The sequence below is a fragment of the Rhinatrema bivittatum genome, chromosome 6 (assembly GCF_901001135.1).
Source record: "Rhinatrema bivittatum chromosome 6, aRhiBiv1.1, whole genome shotgun sequence".
NCBI classification, from domain to species: domain Eukaryota; kingdom Metazoa; phylum Chordata; class Amphibia; order Gymnophiona; family Rhinatrematidae; genus Rhinatrema; species Rhinatrema bivittatum.
This window is the reverse complement of record NC_042620.1, coordinates 269641205-269668947: the sequence shown is the minus strand read 5'-3', so window position 1 is coordinate 269668947 and position 27743 is coordinate 269641205. Positions and strand designations below refer to the sequence as shown.

At 43.7% G+C, this 27743-nt stretch overlaps 1 protein-coding gene across 1 annotated transcript in view; it reads left to right on the top strand.

Annotated features, from left to right (window-relative positions):
- The window catches only part of AIFM1 (apoptosis inducing factor mitochondria associated 1), a 135281-nt gene that overhangs the window by 39670 nt on the left and 67868 nt on the right, over positions 1 to 27743 (top strand). The window contains 3 exon segments of the mRNA XM_029607178.1: positions 1492 to 1637; positions 9460 to 9559; positions 12968 to 13003. Coding sequence (XP_029463038.1) covers positions 1492 to 1637; positions 9460 to 9559; positions 12968 to 13003 — 282 coding nt within the window.

Sequence of the window (27743 nt, the reverse complement as noted above, 5' to 3'; positions counted from 1 at the left end):
ATATTGGCAGGATGGGGGTCGCTGCAGGGTTATTTATACTGCGACGATAGCTAGCTCTGTCTCCATCTGCTGGCAGGGGAACATAAACCTACTGGTCCTGAGTCCATCTGTCTCCACTAAGGACAACAAAATTATCAGGTAAGTAATTTATCTAATTTAGAAAATGGGCCTGTTTGATCTAATTCTGTGCTTGGCAGGAAAACTGCAGGAATTCTTTCAGGAAGCAGGGTCATGAAATGAAACTCCAGGGGGGACGAATCAAAACCAACTTCAGAAAATATTTCTTCTTGGAGAAGGTGAATGTCTGCAATGCCCTTCTGGAGGAGGTGGTGAAGATGAAAACAGTCAAAGAATTCAAAGTGGCATGGTTTAAACACTGGATCTGTAAAGGCTAAAGGACGAAAATGAGAGAAGCGTGCAGGGGGATAACTTGCTGGTATGGTGGTTACTATCCTTAGCGGAAGGCATGAAGCTTACTGCCCTTAAGCAGTATGCTTGATGCTTTTATTGCAACTGCTTTTAGTCAACAACCAAGAGGGCCTCAACTTCCGTGGTCTGGGATACTGATATTCTACAGCCAAGTCCTAATGGAAACGAAGAAAGCGTGCAGGGAGGTAACTTGCTGGTGCAGCACTTACTATCCTTAGCAGAAAGCATGGAGATTACTAACCTTAACTATTAAGCCTTGATGCTTTTAGTGCAGCTAGAACTTTGTTCCCTACTTTCACAGGTGGAAAAGGGGAATTGGATTCAGACTACAACCAAGAAGGCCTCGACTTTTACGGTCTTGGTTACTAATATGCAGACATAAGTAAAAAAGCATAGGACTGCTTCTATGGCCGAGTTCACAAACAAAGCACATCAAGCCAGCACTGACTGAATTTTCAAGAAAACTCATCATCCAGAAAAAAATGTTAGCTGAAATTTTTCTGGATTCTCATAAGGCTTAGGGGATAACTGCATGGAGCAACAGTTACTACCTTAGGAAGCTTGCTGGGCAGACCGGATGGACCAGTTGGTCCCTTTCTGCCTTCATTTGTATGGTTTTTTTTTTAATGTTTCTATCACTACAGAGCAATATTTTGCGATACACTCATTATGCCTTATACCTGGGAAATCTCAACCAAAGGTTAACAGTTGAAAGAAAAAATTCAAAATAATTACCCCATTTTCAGTCTTTTCTCTCAAAATTTGTGCTCTCTAGGGATGTTCGTTACATATCTTTAGGAGGTAAAATATATATACACATGCATATGCACACACATCCACACTCACACATGCATATATAAAAGTTTGTATCCGTTAGTGTGAAATGTTCAAAATTTAGCCTGTCTGCAACACTTGAATGGCTAAAGTTAGATGATGAAGCTCTCCAAAATGGTTTAAATATGCATGGCTTTTAGTCAATGACCTGGTTAGCTAATGAAGTAAAGGATAAATCTTGCATTGATAATTGTGTGTGTTTTTGTCTGATTAAATTGTGTCCCTTAGGTGTCTTGTTGCAGCGATGGAGTGTTCCCTTAGAGCCACAGACGACCAGACACATGGCTAGCTCTGGTGATGTGCCTGGGGGCAAAGGGGACAGTTCTGTTTATGTCCTTATTTTGGGTTTATCAACCCTAGGAGCTGGTGTTTATGTAAGTAGAAAGGCAGCTTATGAAACTGGCTGCACTTCAGGTCCTGCTGCTAACTGACCACCTCGAACCTTTCTTCTCCTGTGCATTTCCAGTTCTCTTATATTTGCAGATTTCATGTGAGCTCTTATGTAACATGCTGCCTGCCCAATGACCTGAGCCAGCAGGATGGAGATTTTAACAGCTTTCTCTGTTACTAGCATTTTCGTTTGTCCTTTCAGTTACCTTGGTTTTTGGGATAGATTTAGTCTGAGAACACTTAATCCTCCTATTTCAAGAGCATGTGGAGCTGACCACCACAAAAGAAGTTGACAGAGGGAGTACTTTACTTTTGTTGCAGTATATTTTGTATTTTTTTTCTAAACAGAGAAGAATTCTGTGCTCAGGCAAAATGACAGCATTGACATATGTCTTTTCATTACAGTGTACTCTGTTTTAGAAAGCAAGGTAACTGAATGCAAACTAACTTGCTTTTTCCCAAAATGAGTTGTGTAATAAGCTTATAAAAATTCCAACTAATACTGAGTGCTGCTTTTTTTTTTATCTATTTCCTTTCTCTATGCCTTCATCTTCTGTGTGTATCTGCAGTTGCACAGTGTCAGCATCTAAGAGGCACTTCTAGATCACTGATTACAGGTGTCCCTGGCAAAGATGGCAGCAACCTTGTGTTCTACTTAATTGTAGGAGGAGCAATCACAGGGTCAGGAGCTTATGTAAGAGGAGTAAACTAAATTATTCTTCCTTTTTGAGGTGGGCTGGGGATGCAAAGACATGAGGGTGTAGGTCCTGCATGGCAAGTATAACTAGGGATCACCAAAATTGGCAAGTTTTTCTCTTTTTTTCTCTTTTTTTTTTTTTTAAGAAAAGTTTGAAAGTCAGAAAAATGATTTCCTTCTGTCTTTCAGATGCATTTTTGTTTCATGCATGTAAACAAATAGATTATGGAGAATACATGATTTCTGACATCACCAATTGTGTAAGTGTTTGGGATCCCACAAACCCACAGTGATGGGCTTTGTTTGGTATCTGTAAACACATGAACTTGCAGATGATGAAATGTTAGAAATGTGTGTTCCCTGTACATACCCGGATCAGCCCAGACTCCTGGGTTTTACCTCCCCTCCAGCAGACAGACAGACAAATTTCTGTGGACTCTGTCGTATACCCCTGAGGTGCCCTCTAGAGTCTGTCAGTATTCTTCTGTCTCCAGCAGGTGGAAGAGGTGCTTCCCTGGAGTCTGGTATCTGGTTAGGACTTTGGGGTCTTTTGCTATGTTTCAGGTAGTCCGTGTGTGCGGCTGACTAGCGAGGGGTCAGTTTTGATCTTCGGCTAGTTCCCCATTTTAGCCTCCGAGGGGGTTGGCAGGTCCAACCCCCTCGGACCATCCCCCCTGGTATTTGAGGCTTAGGAGCAGAGGGTTGAGGACTCTGTAACTGTCCACTGAGGGTGATCCCGGGGGTCTTGGGCATTCACCTTCAGTTAGCCCCCGGTAAGATCTAAAAAAAAAAAAAAATTGGGTTCCTGCGACTTTAAATTTTCCTGCTCTGACGGCATAGTGTACTCACCGCGGGTGTTGTTTTCAGACCGCGGACAGCTCCGATCGCGTCTGCCTTTGATTTTCTCCTGCTCCTCTCTCCGGCCGGGCTAAGTTTAGGTCCCTGCTTATGCCTCGTGGTGCGGCCTGTGCCGCGTGCGGCTCTCCCGGACCGGTGTTTGCACCGAATGTCTCTCGGGGGGGAGAGGGCTCTTTGGGGGGGTCGCTGTGCCCGCGAAATCGACGGGCGGTGGGGGTTCGGCATTCTGAATGTATCGCATCGGGCCCCGGACCCGTTTCAGCTTAGCGCGGGAACGGAGGCCATTTTAAGGACCATGCGGCAGCAGGATACAGCTTCTGAGGGGGATGGGCTCCTGCCTCCCCCGTTGTCGCTCGGCCTAGTGCTCCTGGGGGGGGGGGGCGGTTTGGCTGGCGCTGGGCAGGGGGACGACGAAGAGGAGGATTCTGAAGGGTGTTCTTCGTCCTTCACCTCCGATTTTGTGCTTTTGATGCACAAAGCTTTTAAGGCACGCAGAGCTGATAAGGCACAGGGGCACAAGGCAGTTTGCAGGGCTCCTGCGGCAGTAGGGCCAGGAGGAGGTTCCTCTGAGGCCCGGAAGCGGATTCAGCCACCGAAATCGGGTGGCGCACCCAAAGAGAAACGCCCGCTTCGGTCCATGGTATGTCCGAGGGACAATACATCCTCAGACTCGGATCAGGAGGATTCCCTGCGACCAGTTCCTGATCGTGATCAGGATATGGACCCTGATACCCAGGCTCCTCCATTCAAGCACATGGGCTCCCCTCCAGTGGAGGGGGATGATCCCAAGGTGGTGCGCTTGTTTAGAAAGAATGAGCTGGGTCCCCTTATTCCGGTCATCCTAGAGGAACTGGGGATTGAGGCCCCTCAGGAGGATTCTAGACTGGGGGCTACGATGGATCCGGTGGTGCTGGGCCTCCGAGGCCCAGTGCGGTCATTTCCATTTCACTTCTCGGTGTCTGACCTTTTATTCAAGGAGTGGGACACTCCTGATCTGGGCTTAAAGGTGAGCAGAGCCATGGATAAGTTGTATCCGCTCCCAGAAGACACGCTGGATCTTCTCAGGGTGCCTAAAGTGGATGCTGCAGTCTCAGCGGTGACGAAGTCGACTATTCCGGTAACAGGGGCTGCAGCCTTGAAGGATTTGCAGGACCGTAAGTTGGAGGTACATCTGAAGAAGATCTTTGAAGTGTCGGCGCTTGGGGTCCGGGCTGCCATCTGCAGCAGCTTCGCGCAGCAGGCCAGTCTCCGTTTGATCCAGGATTTCCAAGCATCTGTGGAACTTAGAGGCCCAGTCACTACAGGTAGGGAGGCTGGAGTCTGCGGTGGCTTACACTGCGGATGCCCTGTATGGTCTTTTGTGGACATTAGGAAGAGCGATGATGTCAGCGGTTTCTGTGCGTCGTCTCCTATGGTTGCGGAATTGGTCGGCGGATGTATCATCCAAGTCACATTTGGATGCGCTTCCCTTCAAAGGCAGATTGATGTTCGGGCAGCAATTGAATGATATGATCAAGTCGCTTGGAGAAAACAAGGTCCATAAGCTGCTGGAGGACAGGCCTAGGACCAGGGGATCTTTCCCTCAGAGAGTGAGATTTCAGGGAAATCGACGTTTTTGCTCATCCTGCTCCACGGGCTCATCGTTCTGTCAGGGACAAAGCCATCAAAACACGTGGCCCCAGTCCTTTCGAGGCCGGCGGTCTTCCAGAGATGGCGCTCCTCAACCTCATGGGAGTCCCAAGCCTTCACAATGAAGGGTGGCCGGTTCACTCCTCGGTTCCAAAGATTGGGGGCAGGCTGTCCTTATTCCTGGAGGAGTGGACCATGGTAATATCCGATCAGTGGGTCCTAAGCATAATCGAACACTGCTACGCTTTAGATTTTGCATGGCCGATCCGCGACTCCTTCATGATTTCCCCATGCGCGTGCTGTCGAGACGAGCGGTACACGAGACCCTGCTGCGCTTATAAGATCTTGGCACAATTGTTCCAGTTCCACCCGGAGAACTCAGGCGTGGGCGTTACTCAATCTATTTCATTGTGCCGAAAAAGGAAGGAACATTTCGCCCCATCCTCGATCTGAAGCAGGTCAATCGGAAGCTGAAGGTGCCTCGTTTTCGGATGAAAACTCTGCGTTTCATGATAGCATCCATGATAGCATCCGTCCAAAAGGGAGAGTTTCTGGTGTTGTTGGACCTGACGGAGGCTTATCTGCACATTCCCATCCGTCCGGATCATCAGAAGTACCTACGGTTCGCGATCCTCGGCCACCATTTCCAGTTTTGTGCACTCCCGTTCGGGCTTGCGACAGCGCCAAGGGTCTTTACCAAGGTGATGGTGGTAGCAGCAGCCCTGTGGCACGAGGAAGAGGACTTGGAGATTCCCACGTGGATCGTGATCACAACAGACGCCAGCCTCTCCGGATGGGGGGGCGGTGTGTCGGAACAGCGGTGCAGGGCCAATGGACAAGGACGGAATCCTCCTGGTCCATCAATCGCTTGGAGACCAGGGCGGTTCGGCTAGCGTTGCAGGCTCTTCTTCCCTTTGTGGAAGGGCGGTCGGTGAGAATACTATCCGACAATGCCACAGCAGTGGCTTACATCAATCATCAAGGAGGAATCAGGAGCCGCCCGGTGGCGATGGAGGCATGGCTGCTGATCGTCTGGGCGAAATGGCATCTTTACAAGATTGCGGCCTCCTACATCGCCGGGGTCGACAATGTGCTGGCGGACTTTCTCAGTCAAAACCAGTTGGATCCAGGAGAGTGGGAGCTCTCAGACGAGGCCTTTCATCTTCTGTGCCAGTGTTGGACCAGGCCATCCATGGACCTCATGGCAACGTGTCGCAATGCCAAAGCTCCTCGTTTCTTCACTTGGCGATGAGAACCAGGAGCGGAGGGAGTAGATGCTCTGGCCCTACCCTGGCCAAGGGACGTTCTGTTGTACGTCTTTCCTCCGTGGCCATTGGTCGGGAAAGTGTTGCGCCGCATAGAAGTTCACCCGGGTATGGTGATTCTAGTGGCTCCGGAATGGCCACGACATCCGTGGTTTTCGGATCTTCGGACTCTAGCCGTCAACGGTCCGCTGCGGTTTCCTCCGTCCCCAACTCTACTGCGCCAAGGGCCAGTCTGTTTTGGTGAGGTCGATCGCTTCTGTCTAGTGGCATGGCTTTTGAAAGGCAGCGGTTAAGTTTGAGGGGTTATTCGCCTGCGGTGATCGCCACGCTCTTGCACTCCCGTAAAACCTCTTCCTCTAGAGCCTATGTGAGGGTCTGGGGGGTCTTTGAGTCCTGGTGTGTGGAACGGGACATTCATCCTGCCAAGGTCTCAATCCCAGAAGTTCTGGATTTCCTTCAGGCGAGCTTGTCCAAGGGTCTGGCCTTTACTTCCTTGAGAGTTCAAGTAGCAGTGTTGAGTTGTTTTCGAGGTAAGGTGCAGGGGGTGGCGCTTGCTTCGCATCCTGATGTGGCTAGGTTCCTGAAAGGAGTGAAGCACTTGTGCCCTCCAGTTAGGAATCCCTGTCCTTCCTGGAAACTTAATTTGGTCCTCTGTGCCCTTTGCTCGGCCCCCTTTGAGCCCTTGAAGAGGGCGACCCTGCAGGATCTCACTTTGAAAATGGTGTTTTTGATCGCTATTGTTTCGGCGAGGCGCATTTCAGAGCTCCAGGTGTTATCTTGCAGAGAGCCTTTCTTAAGGTTTTCGGACGCGGGTGTTTCCTTGCGTTACTGTTCCATCCTTTCTCCGGAAGGTGGTCTCGGCCTTTCATTTAAATCAGTCTGTGGTGCTTCCTTCCTTTGCGGGGTTGGATTCCTCTTTGCCAGAGGCCAGAGATTTGCGTAAGCTGGATGTGAAACGGGTATTGTTGCGTTACCTGGAGGTCACGAATAGTTTTCGCTTGACAGATCATCTTTTCGTCTTATGGAGTGGACCCATAAGGGGTCAGAAAGCTTCCAAGGCAGCTATCGCCCGATGGCTGAAGGAGGGTATCGTGTCGGCACACCTCGTACAGGGCCGGTCGATTTCCGGACGGGCTTAAGGCTCATTCTACGTGCTTGCAGTCTACTTCGTGGGCAAAATGTCAACAGGTGCCGCCGCAAGAGATTTGTAGGGCGGCTACCTGGAAGTCCACTCATACTTTTGCGAGACACTATAGACTTGATGTCCGGGCATTGGAGCCTGGGGAGTTCAGAGCCAGTGTTCTCCGATCGGGACTCTCGCAGTCCCACCCTGGTTAGGGAAGATTGGGTACATCCCAGGATTCTGGGCTGATCAGGTACGTACAGGGAAAGGAAAATTGGTTCTTACCTGCTAATTTTCATTCCTGTAGTACCATGGATCAGCTCAGAGTCCCACCCAGGGAGAGTCCGCTCGGATGGTAGTTCATTATTTCTGGTTGTAAGTTTCATATGCCCCCCTGTTCAGGGTCAGAATTATAGGGCATTGTTTTGGAGTTTGTTACGAGTTCTTCATTTCCTCTGCTCTTCAGGGGGAGGTTGTTCAGTGAAAGTTGTGAATCTTTATTATTGTTCTGCTTGGGTACAGTGGAATACTGACAGACTCTAGGGGGCACCTCAGGGGTATACGACAGAGTCCACAGAAATTGGTCTGTCTCCGCCTGCTGGAGGGGAGGTAAAACCCAGGTGTCTGGGCTGATCTGTGGTACTACAGGAACGAAAATTAGCAAGTAAGAACCAATTTTCCTATGGCCTACAAGAAATCAGGACTTGAGAGTTTTTAGTGACTGCATGCACAGAACCTCAAAAAGTGTACATTTTCATGTGAAATTCTCCCTAACACATGATTTTGGAGAAGGGGGGGGGGGGTCCTTTCCTGTAGATGTCGTTGCTTTTTTGTTAATTAAAAAAAGGTTTCCTAAATTCCAATGGAAATGTGCTAATAAAACTGATCTTGTTGATCCCTAAGTGTACCACGTAGTCGAACAGCATGCATAACTCTCTTGTTGATGGCTTATGCATCTTGTGAAGTTAAATCTGAGGTAATATATTTAGTATTTCTGGAAAACATTGTGTGGTCCTCTAAACTGCCCTTTCCATGATGTCGCATCAGAAAAGTACTTTCCTCATGCTGCTTGTCCTTGGTTGCTTTGTGATTTTTGAATTTGGTTTGCTAGTGAAAGACTCCTTTCACCGAGAGCTCAGTAATTCAATAAAAGCACAGGAATTCTGATGTGTATCTCCTAGGTGTAGCCACCCGATAGCAAGGAAAATACTTATTTTACTTGAATCCTAACATTTTTTTAACTGCATCTTACATTTCAAAATATTCTTCTCCCTCTTATCATTAATGAATATTTTAAACATTGATCCCAGTACAGATCCCTGGGCACTCCACTATTTACCTTTCTCCACTGGGAGAATTGACTAGTTCTACTCTTGTTTCCAAACTTAACTAGTTACCAGTTCAGAGTAAGACATTGCCTCCTGTGGAGGCAATGGTTTGTATATGCCAGTCTGATGTCTGCCTGGGGTCCTGATGAGGACCAGCACAGCAGTGCTCAATTCTACAGCAACCTCTTGAGATATATATGGACAAGAGATGCTATGTAATGGTTTTCTTTATATTGAAATTACATACATCAAAACCTATATAAATATGGAGGACATGGTAACATACATCCAGGAAGGTTCCTCTGTAACACACACTCTTGTACGAAAAGAAAAATATATTTTACAGGATGTTAATTAATGTATAACACTGTTTTCTTTTTATTAGTCATAGTCACCTTTTGGACACCAGTTCTTTTCTGTCTTGTTACCACCTTCTATTTCTGGAGCCATAGATGGTGTCATAGCTACTTTTACCCGACTGAATGATAAATCAACTCGAATTCTGAGCATGAGAATTTCCCCTTAATTATATTAACTAGAATATTCGGATGACAGACCTCCATGCTTAACAGTTTGCACAGATTAAGACAGCAGTGCTTCTTAGTCATGGCAGAATTTAAAATTGGCATGAGTAGGAGGCTAGGCTTTTAGTGTAGTAAAAGTGAAGCGTGTTTTATTGGAAGGGGGTAAGAATTATGCTTCTGCTTGAAGCAGATCTTAATTCTGCAGTGAGTTGATAATTACTGCTGCTGTAAAATGTATTGTACTCTAATGCTGACATTCTGGATGGGGCAGTTCTGATTGCACAATTCAGATCAAGCAGACGTGCAGTTTTAAAATGTAATTAGCAGCTTCAATAATAAAAGTGGAAAAAAATTCTAATTGTTTGCATGTACCTGCCATTAGATCCTCAAGACGCTGAAAAATGACAGAACCAGATTCAACCACAGAATGTCAACACTTTTGACAAAAGATGAACCAAAGCCACAAGAAACAGAAATCGCTGGTGGGTACTGTGCTGGTGCATCTAAAGTCCTTTCTTTCTTCAGCAGAAGTTTGATAGAAATTACTGTGCAAACAAAATAGGATGTTTAGTTTTGGAAGCTTAGATTTTTTTTGGCAGAGTGGCAGTTAGGCCATATTGCACCAAACATTTGGTTACAAATATTTAAAAGGATGTTTTGTGCTTTTATAAACAATAATTGGCTGGAGTTGACAATTCAAGATTAGTTGAAAAAACATCGCTAATAGTGACATGTTTCCTCCTCTTCTGAACCTGTTCTGCACATATCGCACTCATCTTATTTTGTGTTGCTTTGCCTTTCTGTGGGAGGGGTTTGGGAGAAAAATAGGAAAAGGTTGGGACTTGCCTATGATAGCTGTTCAGTAAGAACTGGATGGGAATGTGTAAGGGAAGAGATCTAGTACAGCTAAGGATGAACAGAAACTGAGCCTTCAGGTGCTCTCTTTCCACATTTCTTGGAGCTCTTTGTATAGCTTTATTACTTGACTCTCAAACATTCCCCCCTGCTTCAGTATGTATGAAGGGAATTGTATTCCTTCTGGTCTGACTTCAATTGTCTTGTTGGGGTCAGGTAGGTTTGTAGGTTACCTTCTAAACTTTCATTCCCAAGCATTCTTAAAACGAAACCATCCAGCTGATTGGTTTAACATTTTCATGCCTATCTGTGCTGCTTAATAAGCTGTTACATGGAGTGTGTGTGTGTGTGTGTGTGTGTGGGGGGGGGGGGGGTGTTTAGGAGAGAAGGAAAAAGGTAAAAGAATGATACGGACTACAGGAATAGAAGTAAACTTCTAATTCTTATCTGCATACCAAAGGGTTGAATAATACAAGTTTAAAACTCATGAGCAGAATCAGTCATCAAAGCTTCAACCTTAGGTACTTGACTATTCATGCATCTTTTGTAAGTATTCGCAATTTTTCATCTCCAAGCACTGGGCAACAAATTTTCACAAAAGTCATGTTACGGAAATGAAATTAGTCAATTCTTATAAATTTCCATGTGCTAAACACGAATGTGACTGTGAAAATGCTAAATTGGCTCTAGTTTTTTTGTAATATGCAATAATATAATTACATCTTGAATTGTATGCCAATAGTAGGAGACCTATGGTTAATACCGTTTGAAAAATGAAGTCATAGACTACGTCTTAGATTTCTTTGCTTGTCTCTTGTACACCTGTTTGGGAGCATCTCTGCGGAGTGTCCAGCAGTAGTCAGCCAGCATGAATATTTCAAATGCTCACCCTTTCTGACTGGGCTTCATATTAGTACACTGCTGACGGCAGCTTACTCGGCAGCAGCATGGCAGTAGATCTGCATTGCATCAGAAAATGATGTAATAAACTCTGGATGATGTGTGCATGATGGTATTATGCAATATGATGCAATATTACATCATTCTAGGCTTATTTACAGTCCTACTGGAAAAATTTACATGACTAAACATAGAAAGTGAACTATATTAAATATCTTGAAAACGAGAGCCAATAAAAACTTTTCATGGTCATATTCGTGTTCAGCACATCAAGATACTACAGAGTAGGACCTTTTTAGGTCAGTAACACTTTCATTGTTGCCCAGTGATATTTAGTGCCATGTACATCTGGTTTCTGTGTTCCATGTTTGTTCATTTTAAAGAGCTCTCATGCTATTTTTCCTACAGATATATTCTCATAGCCACACATGATTGTAATATAATTTAGGAAATCTGTTTCTGCTGAAAAAAGCTAATTGTTGCTTGTTTCAGTAAAAAGCCAGTGCAGAGAATCTAACACTTTATCAACAGCATAACAGTTTATTCCACTGTGCCAAGTTTGATTATATATGACTTGTGTATTTAAAAAAAATGCACAGCAGATATGCTTAAGGTAAACAATTTATTCTCATAATGTATGTTTTATCATGTACATTGCTCAGATTCTTTGAACATTGGGCAGCTCATAAACTTAAATAGTGGGGCTGTTCTGGCTTCTGATTGTCACAGTGCTTTTGTAATATAGTTTGATCACTTAGAAAGCAGCTAATACTTTGAGATCAGTTTATAGCCGTCTGGCCTCTGTTGCATATTTAAAGTTCTCAGACCAAACCAAAAAGGGAATTAAAACTATATATTTGGGCTTTATGACTAGCACAGTGAAACATTTTGATTACGCATTCCATAAACTTCCAGGAAGCATTACATACATTTCTTTTTTTCACGAATCACTTGCAGGGCCATGATGCATGAAACAGTTGGCCCCCACAGCATGTATGGGTGATGTTTTTTTTCTCCTTAGTATTGGGGTAAAATGCATTACAGAATGCTGAGGAGACCTTTTATTCCATGTGTCTGTGCCATTCTGTTGGGGGACAATATTGCCTTCATGTCGCAACAAAAAATTTCTAAAACTTTTATTTTTTATTTTTGGGGAGATGCTTTAAATGGCATTCATGTATTTGTGTGTGCTATAAGAAGAATCCAGGGATTTAGATTCACTAATTGAATGAAAATAACTGCTAGAAAATCAAGAGTAGCCATACAGATGACTTGGTGATTTAAATTTTACAAAGTTGCTTCTGTTACCAGTGGAGAGGTTTTAGCATCTTGAATCTGTCTTCTGTTGGCCATCTTATATCTGAACTGACTTCACCTTCTAAGAAGACAGCCGTCTTTTTATCATGACATTGTGGTGCTTTTAGATGTATGTGACTCTATTATTTATCTATTTCCTAGTGCAAATGTCATAAGTTGTAGTTTTGTGATGCTGTACACAAGAATGGAGTATAAGTCCTATTTCCTTCTCACCTACCCTATCATAATCCTAACACTTAATTTTGAAATTGTATAGATATAAGAGCATCTGTGATTGAATGAAGGGAGGAACTTAACCTGGTAAATGCCACCCACATGTGTGCTCTGTGTTCATGGAGCGATCCAAATGTGGAAAAATATGTAGAAAACTTAGGCCCCAGGAAAATTCCTTTTCTTTCTTTATTTTTAATTTGCCATTTTATGATTTGTTTGGGAGCTTGTCTTTTTTTTTTTTCTTTTTTTTCTTTTTTTATCTTTTTTTTTACTTTTCTTTCCTCTCCCCTTTTCTCTCCTTCCTTCCCTTTATGCCTCCAGGCACTATCTTCACCTATTCCAACTTTTTCTCATTCCTCCAGCACACTTTCTTCCAGCTTCTTACCCTTCTTCTTACCATCTCTTCCCTTGTTTCCAGGCACTGTTTTTCCTCCCCTTCTTTGCCTCCAGGGCATTCTTTCCTCTTTACCAGCAGTTCAGAAAATTCCAATATTATTTATCCCTAAAGAAAAATGTCTCAACTATGTCCTGAAAAAGTAATATATTGTAAGTTTGGTATATGGTTTGAGCTCTCATGTATTCATTATCAACATTTTGTCTTTTAGCAGGAAAAAAAGAACTGTTGACAGGTGAAGGTGGAGGTGAGGATATTTACTAGAAAAAAATAAAAAAAACAATGTAGTTGGGTAAAGACAATTCCTTTAAGACAAACAAAGGTTTTACGATACACGCTATGAGGGCTGCTAGGGTCTCTTTTTCAGACTTTGCCTGAGAAAGGGTCCTTAGTACTTCCCCAAAATTTGCATCTTCCAATATTCATTAGTCTAACAAAAGTATCATCCTTGCTTAACTACACTATATTTTTCATTTTACATTTTTTTTTCAATCTAACAAAGGATTCCTGTTCTCTTTTCTGAAATACTTCATAGACATACCATGGTTGTTGTTCAGACTTCAGTCAGTAGGGTATGGCCTCTGTGAGGAGGAGGAGGAGGAAAGCCACAGTTTTCAAACTGAAAAATCAATAACACTAAGGTTAAAACATGTTTCAGTACTAAAGGTAACATTGCAAGAAGCAATTGTAGTAGCTCTGCCTTGCCCATGATGTGTTATGAGTTAACCAAAATACACTTTATATCAATAGCTTAAGTAAGATCTTTAATTACATAAAGTTTGGAATAGTGGCATATTCCAGGAGAAGCAATTCAGAAGCAGTCTCAGAGAGCATTGTTTACATAATAAGTTAAATCCACTTTACACACACACCTATAACATTTCCTAATAATGTCATAACATTTTCCTAATTGGTTGACATAAACACAAATCTTTTTAATAGGATGGTATTATAATTTTATCTCATATATAGTGGCTTGCAAAAGTATTGGACCTCCTAAAAAGTCAGCAGATTTGTGTGGATTACAAATGATTAAATGATTTACACAGATTGTTCCAGACAGTATGTTTATTAAAAACCACTATGCTCTTAAAGTAAATTTTCAAAGTCACAATACATTATTTCTCTGCGTTTTTTGTAAAGTAAAATTAAAAACTGAAAAATGATGCATGCATAAGCATTCAATCCCTTCAGACTAGTACTTGGTAGTGCCACCTTTTGCTGCAATAACAGTATTAAGGCTGTTGGGGTAAGTTTCTACCTGCTTTGCTAACTGTTTGGGAGTGATTTTTGCCCATTCTTCTTGGCAGATTTCCTCCAGGTTGTTCAGGTTGGTTGGATGATGCTTATGGACTGCAATTTTCAAATAGAGCCACAGATTTTTGATTGGATTGGCTGTTGTAGAGCATTCACCTTTTTGTTGTTCAGCCACTCCTATAGACTTAAGCCTTGTGCTTGAGATCTTTGTCCTGCTGAAAGATGAACTTTCTCCCAAGTTTCCGTTTTTTAGCAGACTGAAGCAGGTTGTCTTGTGGAATCTCCCTGTATGTTGCACCATCCATCTGTCTTTCAGTTTTAACAAGATACCCAGTCTTCGCTGAGGATGAGCACCCTACAACATGATGCTGCCACCCTCATATTTTACTGTTGAGATGATGTTTGCTGAGGAATGGGCAGTGTTATGTTTGCGCCACACTTGGACAGTAACATTTTTTTTTCCATTAAAGTGTTTTATTAGAGATCATTCCATATTAACAATAACAATATGCAACAAACAGAGAAGAACAAAGAATGATATGTGAGGTAGATTGTAATACATATATATATATATATTCCTTGAAGATGGAATCATATTTATATCTCTTTCCCATATGTAAGCAAAAGTATTTCCTGTCATAGCAGGGCTGAATTAGCCATGCTGTCTGGGAAGTGTCGCAACCCCAAGTAGGTGGAGTTTCCTCAGCTACTCATAGAACTTTGACTCTGTGCAGCTGCGCGGTAGTGTTCCTGCGCGGTTCCTCACCCCTTCAGTTTCTTTTTTTCCGTGAGCTGGTCACACGCAGGGTTTTTTCCTCTTGCTATTTTTTCCTGACAGGAATTTTTTTCGACTAATTTTTCGTGTTTTTCTCTCACTTTTTTCATCCCAGATGGCTCTGAAACCATCCGGGTTCAAGTACTGCCAATGTGGGAAAATTATGTCCATCATCGATGGACATAATTATTGCTACATTTGTTTGGGCCCAGATCATGACCAAGCATCGTGTAGGGACTGCGGCAGAATGTCTCCGCGGGCCCAACGTCCGCGGGCAGCAAGGATGGAGCGCCTAAGGATGGGCTCATATGCCCCACCATCATCGATGCATTCTTTGCCGGGACCGGCGAAGAAGGGTAAGGCCCATTCAAAACGGGCTTCCTCCTTAGGCCCGTCTGAATTAAAAAGACTTGTTCCCAGTACCGGGCCAGGATCTCATACACCCTCAAGGCCTTCTAAAAAAGCCTGGGCTCTGGCAGGTGTACTGTGGCTAAAAGGATCGGGAGATGCATTGTCCAGGTCTTTGAATTCAGCACCGAGAAAGCGGACGCACGGAGCACCCAAACCGAACGATGCATGCGCGGCACGGTCCACAGCGCATGGGTCGACGTGCGGCGTGAATACGGCGCATAGCGCAAAAAAGATGCATGTAGAGTTGCCAAACCAGAATTTCAGAGAAAAACATCATCATACGACGCATCATACACATACACCGACGCATACCTCAAGGAAGAGAATGGAAAAGAGAAAACATTTTCATGACTCCCTAAGGATCTCTAATATCAGCCCTGATGTTGATGTAGAAAATGTATCTGCTCCTGAATCCCACTCCTCAGGTCAGACACCAGTGAGCGAGTGATCCTTTTCTAGTCTCTCCTCAGTTTCTTGGTCTAAGAGACACACTCCTTCTTTACAAATTCCGTTAACCAAACATATTCGCCCGTCTCCGATTCCACCACAGGACCAACAAAAAGGGACATCGCCTGAGGACATTTTGTTGGCGGCTATTCCAACTAAAGCCCCAAAGTGAAAGCTGCACATTCCTCCACAAGGTACCTTAGCAGCATCTGCGATGACTAACATTTCTGAAGTCCTATCCTCCTTTTTTCAGGATCTAGAACAATCAAAACAGATACCACCAATGGGCTCCCCTCAAGATTCTCCACCTCCATTTCCAGGCATTGAACCATTAGACCCAAATTCTGAGCATATACCGGTCTGACTGGTCAGCCCGGTTTCTCAGATATCCACCCATTCCTTGAACTCTTCCGAAATGCCATTTGATCCGCCGGAAGGCCTACCTGAGCCATATTCTCCCCCGGAGGACTTGACCTATGCAAAATTTATTGAAAAAGTAGGAAACCTCCTTCAAGTGGAAACTGGAAAGGTTCCTGATTCTAGGGTAGAAATGATGGGGATCCTAAAAATCTTTGAAGCTTCTCCTGAGCCGACTGCTTTGCCACCGCATTCGGTCTTAGATAATGTTCTGTTCAAAATCTGGAAGACGCCTTTCTCAATGGCAACCTCCAGAAAAATAGACATTAAATATAAAATGTGCAACTCCACGGTTTGACACTTCTCAACTTCCTCATCACTCCATTGTGGTTGAGTCGGCTTTATCAAAGGCAAAGCATACAAAATTACATTCAACCGCCCCGCCGGGACGTGAGAATAAATATCTGGTTGACTTTGGAAAGAAGGTATTCCACTCCTCCATGTTAGCAGCTAGGATACAGCATCATCAGTTTTATATCTTCAAAAGCTGTGTCCAATTTGTTTATCAGAGGACAACACTCTTCCACAACCGTTTCTGGATATAGAGGAAGGTCTCCGACATTTACTCAGGTCTACTTATGACTCATTTGAATCATCGGCAAGAGCTTCTGCTATAGCGGCCAGACGCCTCGCTTGGCTTAAGGCACGGCAATTCGACTTGATGTGCATGAGAAATTATCTGATATTCCATGCGGAGGAGACAATCTCTTTGGAAATAAATTTGGGGACACAGTCTGTCATTTAAAAGAACACAGTGTGGCTGTCATTTCCCTTACGACACCTGCAGAGTCACATAAAACTCAGCAGAGGTTTTATCCTTATCGTTGACTATTATTCGCATCCATACAACAGACCATATTCTCAATATATGTTCCGCCCAGAAACCCAGTCCAGACTGTTTCAAGGGGTCATTCCAGACAACAAAAACAAATGCCGGCACCTCAACAGAAATAACCACTATCTATTTTAGGTCAATACAGCCACCACAACCACCAAAATTCATAGGAGGCCATCTTCATTTTTCCCTAAACACTTGGGAATCCATTACATCAGACCAGTGGGTAATCAACATCATCAAGAATGGTTACCCTATAAATTTTCAATCCATTCCCTCTCTTCCTCATATTCCTCCGAAACGAGCGATACACTCCCACTCAGCATCCCTCAATGCGGAATTGACCAACCTACAACTTCAAAAGTCCATACAAATCATCCCTCTTCATCAACAGCATCAGGGATTCTATTCCAAAGAAATTAGAAGGTCTCCGACCCATTCTGGATCTGCGACTACTCAACAAACACATCCTGAAAGACAAATTCAAGATGACTTCTCTCAAGAATATTTTGCCACTGATACAACCCAATGATTGGCTATGCTCCATCGACCTGAAGATGCATACTCCCATATACCAATTCACCCTTCCTCTTGGCGTTACCTCTGTTTTCAAGTTCAGAATACGCATTACCAATACAAGGTTCTTCCCTTTGGGGTATGCACAAAATGTCTAGCAGTGATGGTGGTGGTGGTGGCGCACCTCAGAAAACTTTCGATTCAAATATTTCCTTATCTGGACGACTGGTTAATAGTAGCGTCTGATCCGTCTACACTGAGAACATATAATTACGCACGATCAACTGCCTTCAAACATTGGGATTTCTCATCATCTACAAGGTCTGACCTACAACCTACTCAACTACTTCAATTCATAGGAGCTTTCATCAAATCAGTAGAACAAAGAGCATACCTTCCTGCGGACAGAATACAAACTCTTACAACATTGGCTTACAGCCTATTCAACAAAATCTAAGCATCTGCACGCCAAGTTCTTCAACTTCTGGGACATATGGCGGCAGCAATCTATGTGGTTCCCCACACCAGACGTCACATGCGATGCTTACAATGGGGCCCAAAGACCCAGTGGTCTCAATTTCTACAACCACTCAACTGCAAGGTTCAAATTACTAATGTAATGAAGGAGGGCATTCGCTGGTGGCTCTCTCCCACCAACCTATCCTCGGGGCCCCCTTCTGTTTACCCCCTCATCAGCTTACACTAACCACGGATGCCTCCAGAAAGGTTTGGGGAGCCCACCTAGGTGACCTGAAAACTCAAGGTCTGTGGACTCCTCAAGAAACTACATACCAAATCAATCTCCTAGAGTTGCATGCCATTTAGAGAGCACTTCAAACATTCTCTGCCCAAATCCGAGGATCAAGTCTAATGGTGTACACCGACAACCAAGTAGCCATGTTTTACATAAACAAGGAAGGAGGGTCCGGTTCCTGGACACTGTCGGGAAGCAACTCAAATACTCCATTGGACAATCAAAGCCCAAGTATCAATTCAAGCCACTTACCTTCCGGGTCTAGACAATGTAACAGCAGATCGTCTAAGCCAGATTTTTCATCCACACGAATGGATTTTAAATCCAGATGTGGCAATAAGCATTTTCCAACAGTGGGGTTTCCCCGCAATAGACCTCTTTGCCACAGAAGCCAACAGACAAGTTCAAACTTTCTGCTCCATTTATTCCAGCAGCCTACAGTTTGCCCCGGATGCCTTCCTCATTCCATGGACAACAGGCTTAATGTATGCCTACCTTCCCATTCCACTAATTTCTCGGACAATTCAGAAATGCATTCAGGATGTGGCAAACATGATACTCATCACCCCAGCATGGCCAAGACAACCATGGTATGCGTACCTAATGCGACTTTCAATAGGCCCATCAATAATGCTGCAAAGCCTTCCACATCTTTTGGCGCAAGAAGGGGGCTCTCTCCTTCATTGAAAACAGTCTTTCTTGTGGCCATCACATCTGTGAGAAGAGTCAGTGAGCTCTAGGCCTTGGTTCACTACTCTCCTTATCTAGAATTCTACCATGACAAGGTGACTTTGCCCTCTCCCTACCTTTCTACTTAAGATGGTATCGATTTTTCATCTTAATCAAAGATTAATCAGGCCTTTTAAAATCTGCCTGGCGGACATGCATCCAAGACAAGCATGTATCTCATGATTGCGCGCGCCAAAATCATGACACACAGAATAATCTGCTGACTATAGGGGGTCGAATATTTTGCAAGCCACTGTATATTAATGAGCTGGGATTCTTGTAAGATATGCAATTTCTTGTAAGTTGAGCCAAGAAGGCAGGAAAGAAACTTTGAGACTAAATGTGACATACTTTTGACCGTTGGCCTACATTCTAGCATTTCAGCATATTTTGGCATGTCATCAATTTTGATTGTTTTATAAATTTGGTCAGTGTAATTTCACAGTGCAGTAATGATATCTTCATTGAAAAACCTTTTCAAAGAACCCTAACAATGAGTCAGTGCATGTAATTCACCTGTGTTCTAAAGTACATCAGCCTTTCATAAAAGCATGCCAACATTTGACTAGTGCTTCCCTTGCTGAGAACCAGGCATTGATTAACAAAATTACAGTATCTGAGCTGACTATTGATCCACAGCATCTTCTTGAACGGCAAGATATAGAAAAACTTACCCAACATAAGAGAATGAAGATGGGCAAAAGACGTATGGGTTTATTATTTAGGTTTTTGACAGAATGAAAAGAGAGCCTTTAAAATGCTTGCTTCATTTATTTAAAATGCTTTTATTACGCGACCTCCTTAATAAAGTTCGGCACAAATTACAATATAACAATCATAAAACAACTAAAAACACACATACAAACAAGTATGTCACCAATATAAAATGTTTCTTTAAAACAATTTAAAATTAGTCACCCCACTTCACCCAAATGCGGCTTCAAAAAATACTGCCTTCAAAGCCTTTCTAAAAACTTTAAAATCCTGTATCTGTCTCACTTGTATTGGAAGTCTATTCCACTCATTTGGTGCAACAGCAGAGAAAACACGCCCTCTGGTTTTGACCCACTTAAAATTTTTAACTGGGGGAACATCCAACAATAGCGAATTCTCAGATGTTAGGGCGTGTGCAGGATTATAACACAAAATCTTGTAATATACAAGGAGAAAGATTACGCATAAGTTTAAAAATGATGGTTAGCAACCTGAATCTGCCCCTCCACTTAACTGGGAGCCAGTGCAACTCTCTAAGAACTGGAGATATATGACCTCTTTTTGAAATCTCCCATTATAACTTGGGCAGCTGAATTCTGTACTGACTGCATCACATGCATCAACCTATTTGAAAACCCAATGTAGAGTGTACTACAATAATCTAAATGGCTAAGTATCAGGGCTTGTACCACCATCCTAAAAAATATTGGAGGCAAGAACATTCTTAAAAGGATGAACCATTTTAAGCTTGTAAAAAGCTGTCTTCATAACATGTCAAATCTGCAGCTCCATAGACAAATGAGAGTCTAAAAATACTCCTAAGCTCTTTATTTCTGATTTGTATCGGAACCAAAAGAGAGCTGGATAGTCAGATTTGGCTCTTATTCTTTAACTCAATGTCCTTTCCTACCCATAGGATCTTTGTTTTACTCATATTCAAACATAGGTGGTGATAACCAACCATACTTGCAACTGTTTAACATTCTTGTAATCTAATTTCAGTATTTCACCTTTAGGGTTACATGGAAGAAAACATTTAATGTCATCTGCATATATAAAATATTTGACATTCAAGGACTGAAAAACAACTCCTATGGGAGCCAGATAGAGATTAAAGAGCATCGACGACAAAACCGAACCTTGCGGCACACCCCATTTAACTTCATGGCATCCAGAGTGTCGTAATCCAAATTGAACCCTTTGTTCCCTTTTAGTCAGATTTGATCGAAACCAGTTTAAAATGGTATCCCCCACACCCTTCAAACGCATGGTATTCAATAAGATATAGTGATGAAGGGTGTCAAAGGCCGCAGACAACTCCAGCTGGACCAAAATACCAGATCCACCTTGATCAAGAGAGTCCAATAAGGTATCCATAACAGTTAACAATAAATATTCAGTCAAATGGTTCTTACAAAATCCAAATTGATATTCATCCAGCAGCTGCTTATCACAAATATTCATCTAATTGGTCCAGCATAACTTTTTCCAGGATTTTCACAACAGTTAACAAGTTTGAAATAGGACGATAATTTGTCAGCTTAGTAGCTGGCAGCTTTTCATCCTTCATAATGGGCCTAACTGTGGCCTGCTTCCAAACCTTTGGAAGGATACCATCACTTAAAGATCTATTAATCATTTTTTTCAGGACCCCAAAATTCACCTCCTGCAAATTTTTCATAATTTGAAAGGGGCAAGAGTCCAATATTGAAAAGGTGGACTTCAGACTTGAAACTTTGATCTCTACTTCCTTTAACAAGATCATTTCAAAAACTTGCCATTGATCCTGAGACAAATTATGGCCTATACAAGGGGCATCTACTAAAGTAGGTCCAATTTGCTGTTGAAGATTCTGGATTTTAGTATCAAAGAAATCAGCTAATCACAATCTGGGACATCAGCTTTACCTATAGATGTCTTCCTAGTTAATTGTTTAATAATAAACAGCTCTATTGGCTTATTAATAGATAGCTCTAATTTAGAGACATAATAGTCTCTCTTAGAACAGCATTTGCGATAGATTTTCATTGCATCCTTGTAAGAGGCTAGTGATGCCTCATCTTTCCTCCTTTGCCATAGCTTCTCAAATTTTCTTACTAATTTCTTCGCCTTAGCAGTGCCACTTGTAAACTAAACAGCACATTTTTTCTTTTCCCGAACATTCACCTCATATGGAGGAGCAACTTGATCGTAAGCTTGTTTAAGCGATGAATACTATGCTTGGACTGCCTTTTCCTTTTGTCTGGAAAATGATAGCCTTGCAGTGACAAGAGAGACATTTTAATAAAATAATGGGGAGAGGAGTTGGATTTGAGATTTATTTATTAACATAAACATTTCTTTGAAGATTTTATGATTTTAAGGTAAACATTATAAAGTCAGAAATTCAGATATGGGTAACCTGGCAGTTAGAACCCTGTATTGTTGCACACTAATGACATCACTCCACATTTTTTGTACATACCTGGATCAGTCCAGACATCCCTACCAGCATATGGAGACAGAAAAAGTTTTACTGGCACTGTTACATAACCACTTGTGCCACCTAGAGTTCTGTCTCCAGCAAATGGTGGATAGTGCAAAACCTGCAGTTCTACAGTCAGGAGACCGAAATTTTGTTCTCTTTGCTCAGAGTAGGAGCCTTCCTCCCAAAGGGTGGTGGGTCCTGGTGGGACCATTCCTGTCTGAGGGGTGTGTGTGTGTGGGGGGGGTGTCTGTGATCCTTATGTAGGCTTGATCCTGAATCCATGGAGTATAAATCTAGTGGTCCAGATCCCACCCCTTCACAAGGCTGCTCTGGTGGCTTCTGGCTTAGTATAGCTGGTTTTTGGGCTGTCTTTTTTTTATTTTGTTGGACAGCTCTGTGTTCCAGCCACTGAATAAAGTATAAAAAAAAAAAAAAGTGAGAAGCTGCTCAGAGCTAGCTCACTTTCCTGCCTCTTTGCTGGGCCGGCTGGTGAGTACAGCGCAGTGCTTTCTGCGTCTGCGACTTTTTCGGGGCTGAGATGAGTTTACCATCACAGTTTACAGTTGGTGTATGGCTCAGCACATGCGCATCTCAGTAGCTTCGACTGCTCTCTGCATGTTCTGCTGGCGGTTATTTATTTATTTATAAACTTTTTTATACCGATATTCGTGACAACATCATATCGGTTTACATTGTAACAACAGGGTGAAAATACAATGAACAGGAGGGGGGCACGTGGACAAATAGGAACAGAGAGATTAGCGAAGGAAATATGAGAACCAGACAGCAACATCAACATTAAATACGTAATAAAAACAAGGTAAATATTCAACAAAAGTTGTAGTTAAGATTACAGCCACCGTCACAAAAGAGAAGTTGTGAATGTGATTGCAACCACAACCACAGGCCAGTTTCAGCAAGAGTCATAGCAGAATTATAAACAATGAATATTTGGCGTGAAAGGGAGTAGAGAAGGGAGCGGGTTATTGGGGGTACGCTTGTTTAGGTTAGGTTAGGAGCAGTCTGAGACTTCGTGGGCTACAAAGAGAAGGAAAATGTCGCCCATTGCTGTTCCTCCAGAGCCGCAGTCTGAGCGCTGGCTGGAGGACCCATTTCCTCTTGCTGTGGAAACGGTGGCCATTTTGAAAGCCCATGTGGCTCAAGCCACGCAGGCAGAGGGGAGGGGCTCTTCGGTTTCTTCAGGGCCCGTGGGGGAGCAGGAGGGGGCAGAGGAGGAAGGTAATCCTCCTTTTGTCCCTGGTCCTGCTAAACCCGTGGCTGGTATCCCAAGACCTGATTTTGTGTTGCTCCTGCATGAGGCCTATTTGGTTCAGCAGGAGACACTGACTTCTGGTATGGGGGTCCAGGCCCGTCCTTCTGAAGGTCGCGATTTGGGTCCCAAACGCAGTTAGTCTTGGAAGACGCAGCCTGTGGGGGTTCAGTGTTGGCTGAGGTCCTGTTCCATCTTAAGGGGTACCAGCTGAAAGTTCCAATGACTCTGAGGAGGCTCCAGATTTTCTGTAGGTGGCCCTGGTGCAGGGCCTGTCAGGTGATCTGGAGGCGGTTGGGGGCGGATCCAGGGGATGATCTGGAGGAGATCCCGGTCTCTGAGGGGTATGACCCTAAGGTGGTCTACCTTTTTCGAATGGAGGAGCTTGGGCCGTTGATCCCTCAGGTTTTAGAGGAGCTCGGGGTCAAGGTCCCACAGGAGGACTCTGATCTTGAAGGAGCTGATCCGGTCCTGCACAGCTTGAGGGGCCCGGCAGAATCCTTTCCTTATCATAAGTCTGTCAAGAAGCTTGTGGATCGAGAGTGGGGGAAATCCCAATGCCGGTTTAAGGGCCGGAAGGGCTGTGGCGAAGCTTTATCCTTTGCCTGAGCAGACATCGGACTTGTTTTCCCTACCCAAGGTTGTGACTGTTTCGGCCATTACCAAGAAGACAACCATTCCAGTTGTGGGGTCTGCAGCACTGAAGGATGTTCAAGATCAGAAGCTGGAGGTGCAGCTCAAGAGGATTTTTGAAGTGTTATCTTTAAGTTTAAGGGCTGACATTTTTTCTAGTTTTATGCAGTGGGCATGTCTGCTTGGGTGCAGCATGCTAAGGCTAAGCTTGGTGAGGAAGCATTTAAGGCTGAAAATTTAGAAGCGGCCATGACTTATGTCACTGATGCTCTGTATGACCTGGTGAGGACCTCCTCAAGGGTCGTGTTGTCGGCAGGAGGTTATTGTGGTTGCGTAATTGGTCAGCAGATATGTTATCCAAGTCTCAGCTAGGCTCTTTGCCTTTCAAGGGTTGCCTCTTGTATGGGGTGGACTTGGAGGAATTGATGAAGAGTTTGGGTGAGGATAAGGTTCCCAAACTGCCTGTGGACAGGAGATCTTTTCAGGCTCATTCCTGTTTTCGAGACACTAGAAGGGCTCACTGGCAAAAGCAGCAGCAGGTCCACAGCGGCAAGTTTTGCTCCATGGCCAGTCTTGTAGTCAGTCCTTTCAGGGAGGTCGGAGGCCCTTTTGGGACACCACAAGTGTGCAGCCTGGTGTAAGCCTTCCTTTTGTAGGAGTTTGTCTGGCATGGTTTTTCGAGGAGTGGGCCAAGATTATGGAGGATAAGTGGGTTCTCGGTGTAGTAAGAGATGGCTACACGTTAGAATTTGCTCGGCCTGTCCAGGATTTGTTTCTGGTTTTCCCCCTGCAGTCCTATAGGCAAGTGTCTGGTGATCCAGGAGACTCTGGACTGGTTGCAGAAGCTAGGGGCAGTAATTCCGGTTCTGCAGGAAGAAAGAGGCTCAGGAAGGCATTCCATTTACTTCGTGGTTCCAAAAAAGGAAGGGACTCTTTGTCTGGTCTTAGGTTAAAAGAGGGAAAATGCGGTGCTCAAGATGCTGCATTTCCAGATGGAAACCCTGAAGTCGGTCATAGTGGCAGTCTGCAAGGGCAAGTTCCTGGCCTCTTTGGTCTTGACGGAGGCGTATCTGCATATACCCATTCACCCAGATTATCCCCATGCGATTCATGGTTCTGGGTCAGCATTTTCAGTTTCAGGCTCTTCCCTTCGGGTTAGCCACGGCGCCACGCACTTTCACCAAGGTGATGATGGTAATTGAAGCAGCTTTGCATTGGGAAGAGATTCTCTGATAGGCAAGGTGCTGCATCGTATAGAAAGGCATCCGGGAGATGTGGAGTTGGTGGCCTCCGAGTGGCCATGGTTTGCAGATCTGGTCAACCTAGCCGTGGATTGTCCATTGTGGCTTGCCCATCTGCTGGGTCTTCTTCAGCAGGGCCCAATATTTTCAGACCAAGCTGCTAACTTTTGTCTAGCAGCTTGGCTTTTTAGAGGCGGCGTTTGAGACGCAGGGGGTATCCTGAAGCTGTTGTTGCTACACTCCTTAAGGCTAGACGGACAGTGCCCTTGTTCTTGCTGAAGGTTCTATCGATGTTTCATGTGAATCAGTCAGTGGAACTTCTGGCTTTTCCGGAGATGGACTTTTCTGTTCCTCATGCAAGGGAGCTTAAGTTGTTGGATATCCACAGAACTCTATTGAGGTATCTCAAGGTGACAAATTATATCAGGAGGGCGGATCATCTCTTTGTTTTGTGGAGTGGTTTCATGAAAGGTTCTCAGGCATCCAAGGCTACCATTGCCATTGGCTCTACATACATAACGAAGGGTCGTTGGGTACAGGTCAATACTGAGGTGGCACAAGTGGTTATGTAGCAGTGCCAGTAAAACTTTCTCTGTCTCCATCTGCTGGCAGGAATGCAACACCCAGGAGTCTGGACTGATCCGTGGGACTATGGGAACGAACATTTGCAGGTAAGAACCAATTTTCCTTTCTTAAGAAATCTGCAGCTCTCTCTTTCTAGACATATTGTATTGTACATCCACACATGTATATTAAGTTAGCTTTCACAGATGACATATTTTTGGAGATTATGGATGTGACTTGCTGGATTTTTTGCATTGCACTTTTCATAGCATTTATATATCTTCTAATCATTTTTGTTTCATTTAAATTTATATACTTTTCGGGTGGGGTGCTGACATCACCGAAGGAAATGGCTGCCTAATCTGATAGCTCCTGCTGCAACTTGGTTGAATCGGCTGTAAACTCTTGCCATCCTAGCTATTTTTGGGTCCTCTTTTGTTGTACTCTGTGGTTTAATAACCTCCAATGGCATCCCAAAGGAAAACTATGGATTTAAGGCAGTTTTCTTATGTCAAAAATGCCATGGATATTGGCGCAGATAATGCCGAGAGGCAGTAGCAGAATTGGGCGAGGCTGTGTCGGAGCAGGATCTACCTATCACACTTTCTGAGATTCCAACGAGAGATGAGCTCCATAGCTGGTTTATGGATATCCGTGCAGATGTCAAACAATTAAAAACCGGGCTGTTGGCATCTATTGCAGAGGTGAGAGAAGATGTCGCCACACTGGGAAAGCGTGTCGACGAGATTGATGTGAGATTAGAGGGACAGGAAGATGCAGTTCGGTAAAAGTCAGCTCAATTTAAAGAACTACGGGATGAGCATGTTCTTTTATCAGAGAAAATGGAGGACTTGGAGAATAGAACACGCCTGTGCAATGTGCAGATACGCTATGTACCGGAGACAGTGGAACATTTAGACTATGGCTGTGGCTATGGCCATTTTTCAATCTCTGCTCACTACTCACCTTAGCGATCAGGAACGGGAGGCGAATGCACCACGGATTAAAATCGAGCGGGCGCACAGTCACTCGATCCAAAGATTGCCAACAAAGCCCAGAATATCGTGGTCTGCCTGCACCATTATGACTTGAAAGAAAAAATAATGAATGCAGCAAGAAGATCTACCAATTGGCAATGGGAGAGTAATAAACTTACATTATATAATGACCTGGCCTCAATTACGCTGCATAAGCGATTCGGTCTCAAAGCCGTAATTACAATTCTCTGCTCAGAAAATATCAAGTACAGGTTGAATTTTCCATTTGGCATTTCCTTCACAGTGAACAGCACCACTTACAAGATCAAAGATATGATGGAGGCTGAAAAAACATTCAAACAAGCCAATTTATCAATTCACTTTCATGTAGCCACAGAAGGAGCTCATCCCAAAATTGATGCAGCTCCGAAATGGCAACGGGCCGGTAATCGCTGATGGTTAGAGCATCAAGCAGTCTCTTCTTGTAATGCTTCCATAGGCAATGGCTGACTTTTTGGAACTCATATGTAAAGGCCATCGAAGATGGACAAACATATATTATGGCAGCAATTGCTTAGAAGCAAGGAATATGGTTTAATATTTAGGTGTTTGGAGTGACAGCATACGCAGTAAGAATAAGTCTGTTACTTGCTTAGCTATTACTGATGTAGCAGGGTTTACTGTTTACAAGCATGTTTATAGTTATGTTGTGGGGCTGGCTGGGTTGGGAGTCTGCTCTCTTTGAGTGACTTATCCCCCAGAGGCATATGGATTTACAGGAGTGTTGAGGTGGCGGAGTAAAAGGTGGACTGGGTGGGGGGAAGGGAATGTTATTTTTTCTTTTTTATGTAGATAGCAATAGATTTCAAATGGAAGTCATGGGAGGTGTCTGGTCTTTTATTATGAAAGTACAATGTTTCAGTTGTAAAGATGATGTCTATGCGGGTAATGTACCTTAATGTTAAGGGTCTAAATACATA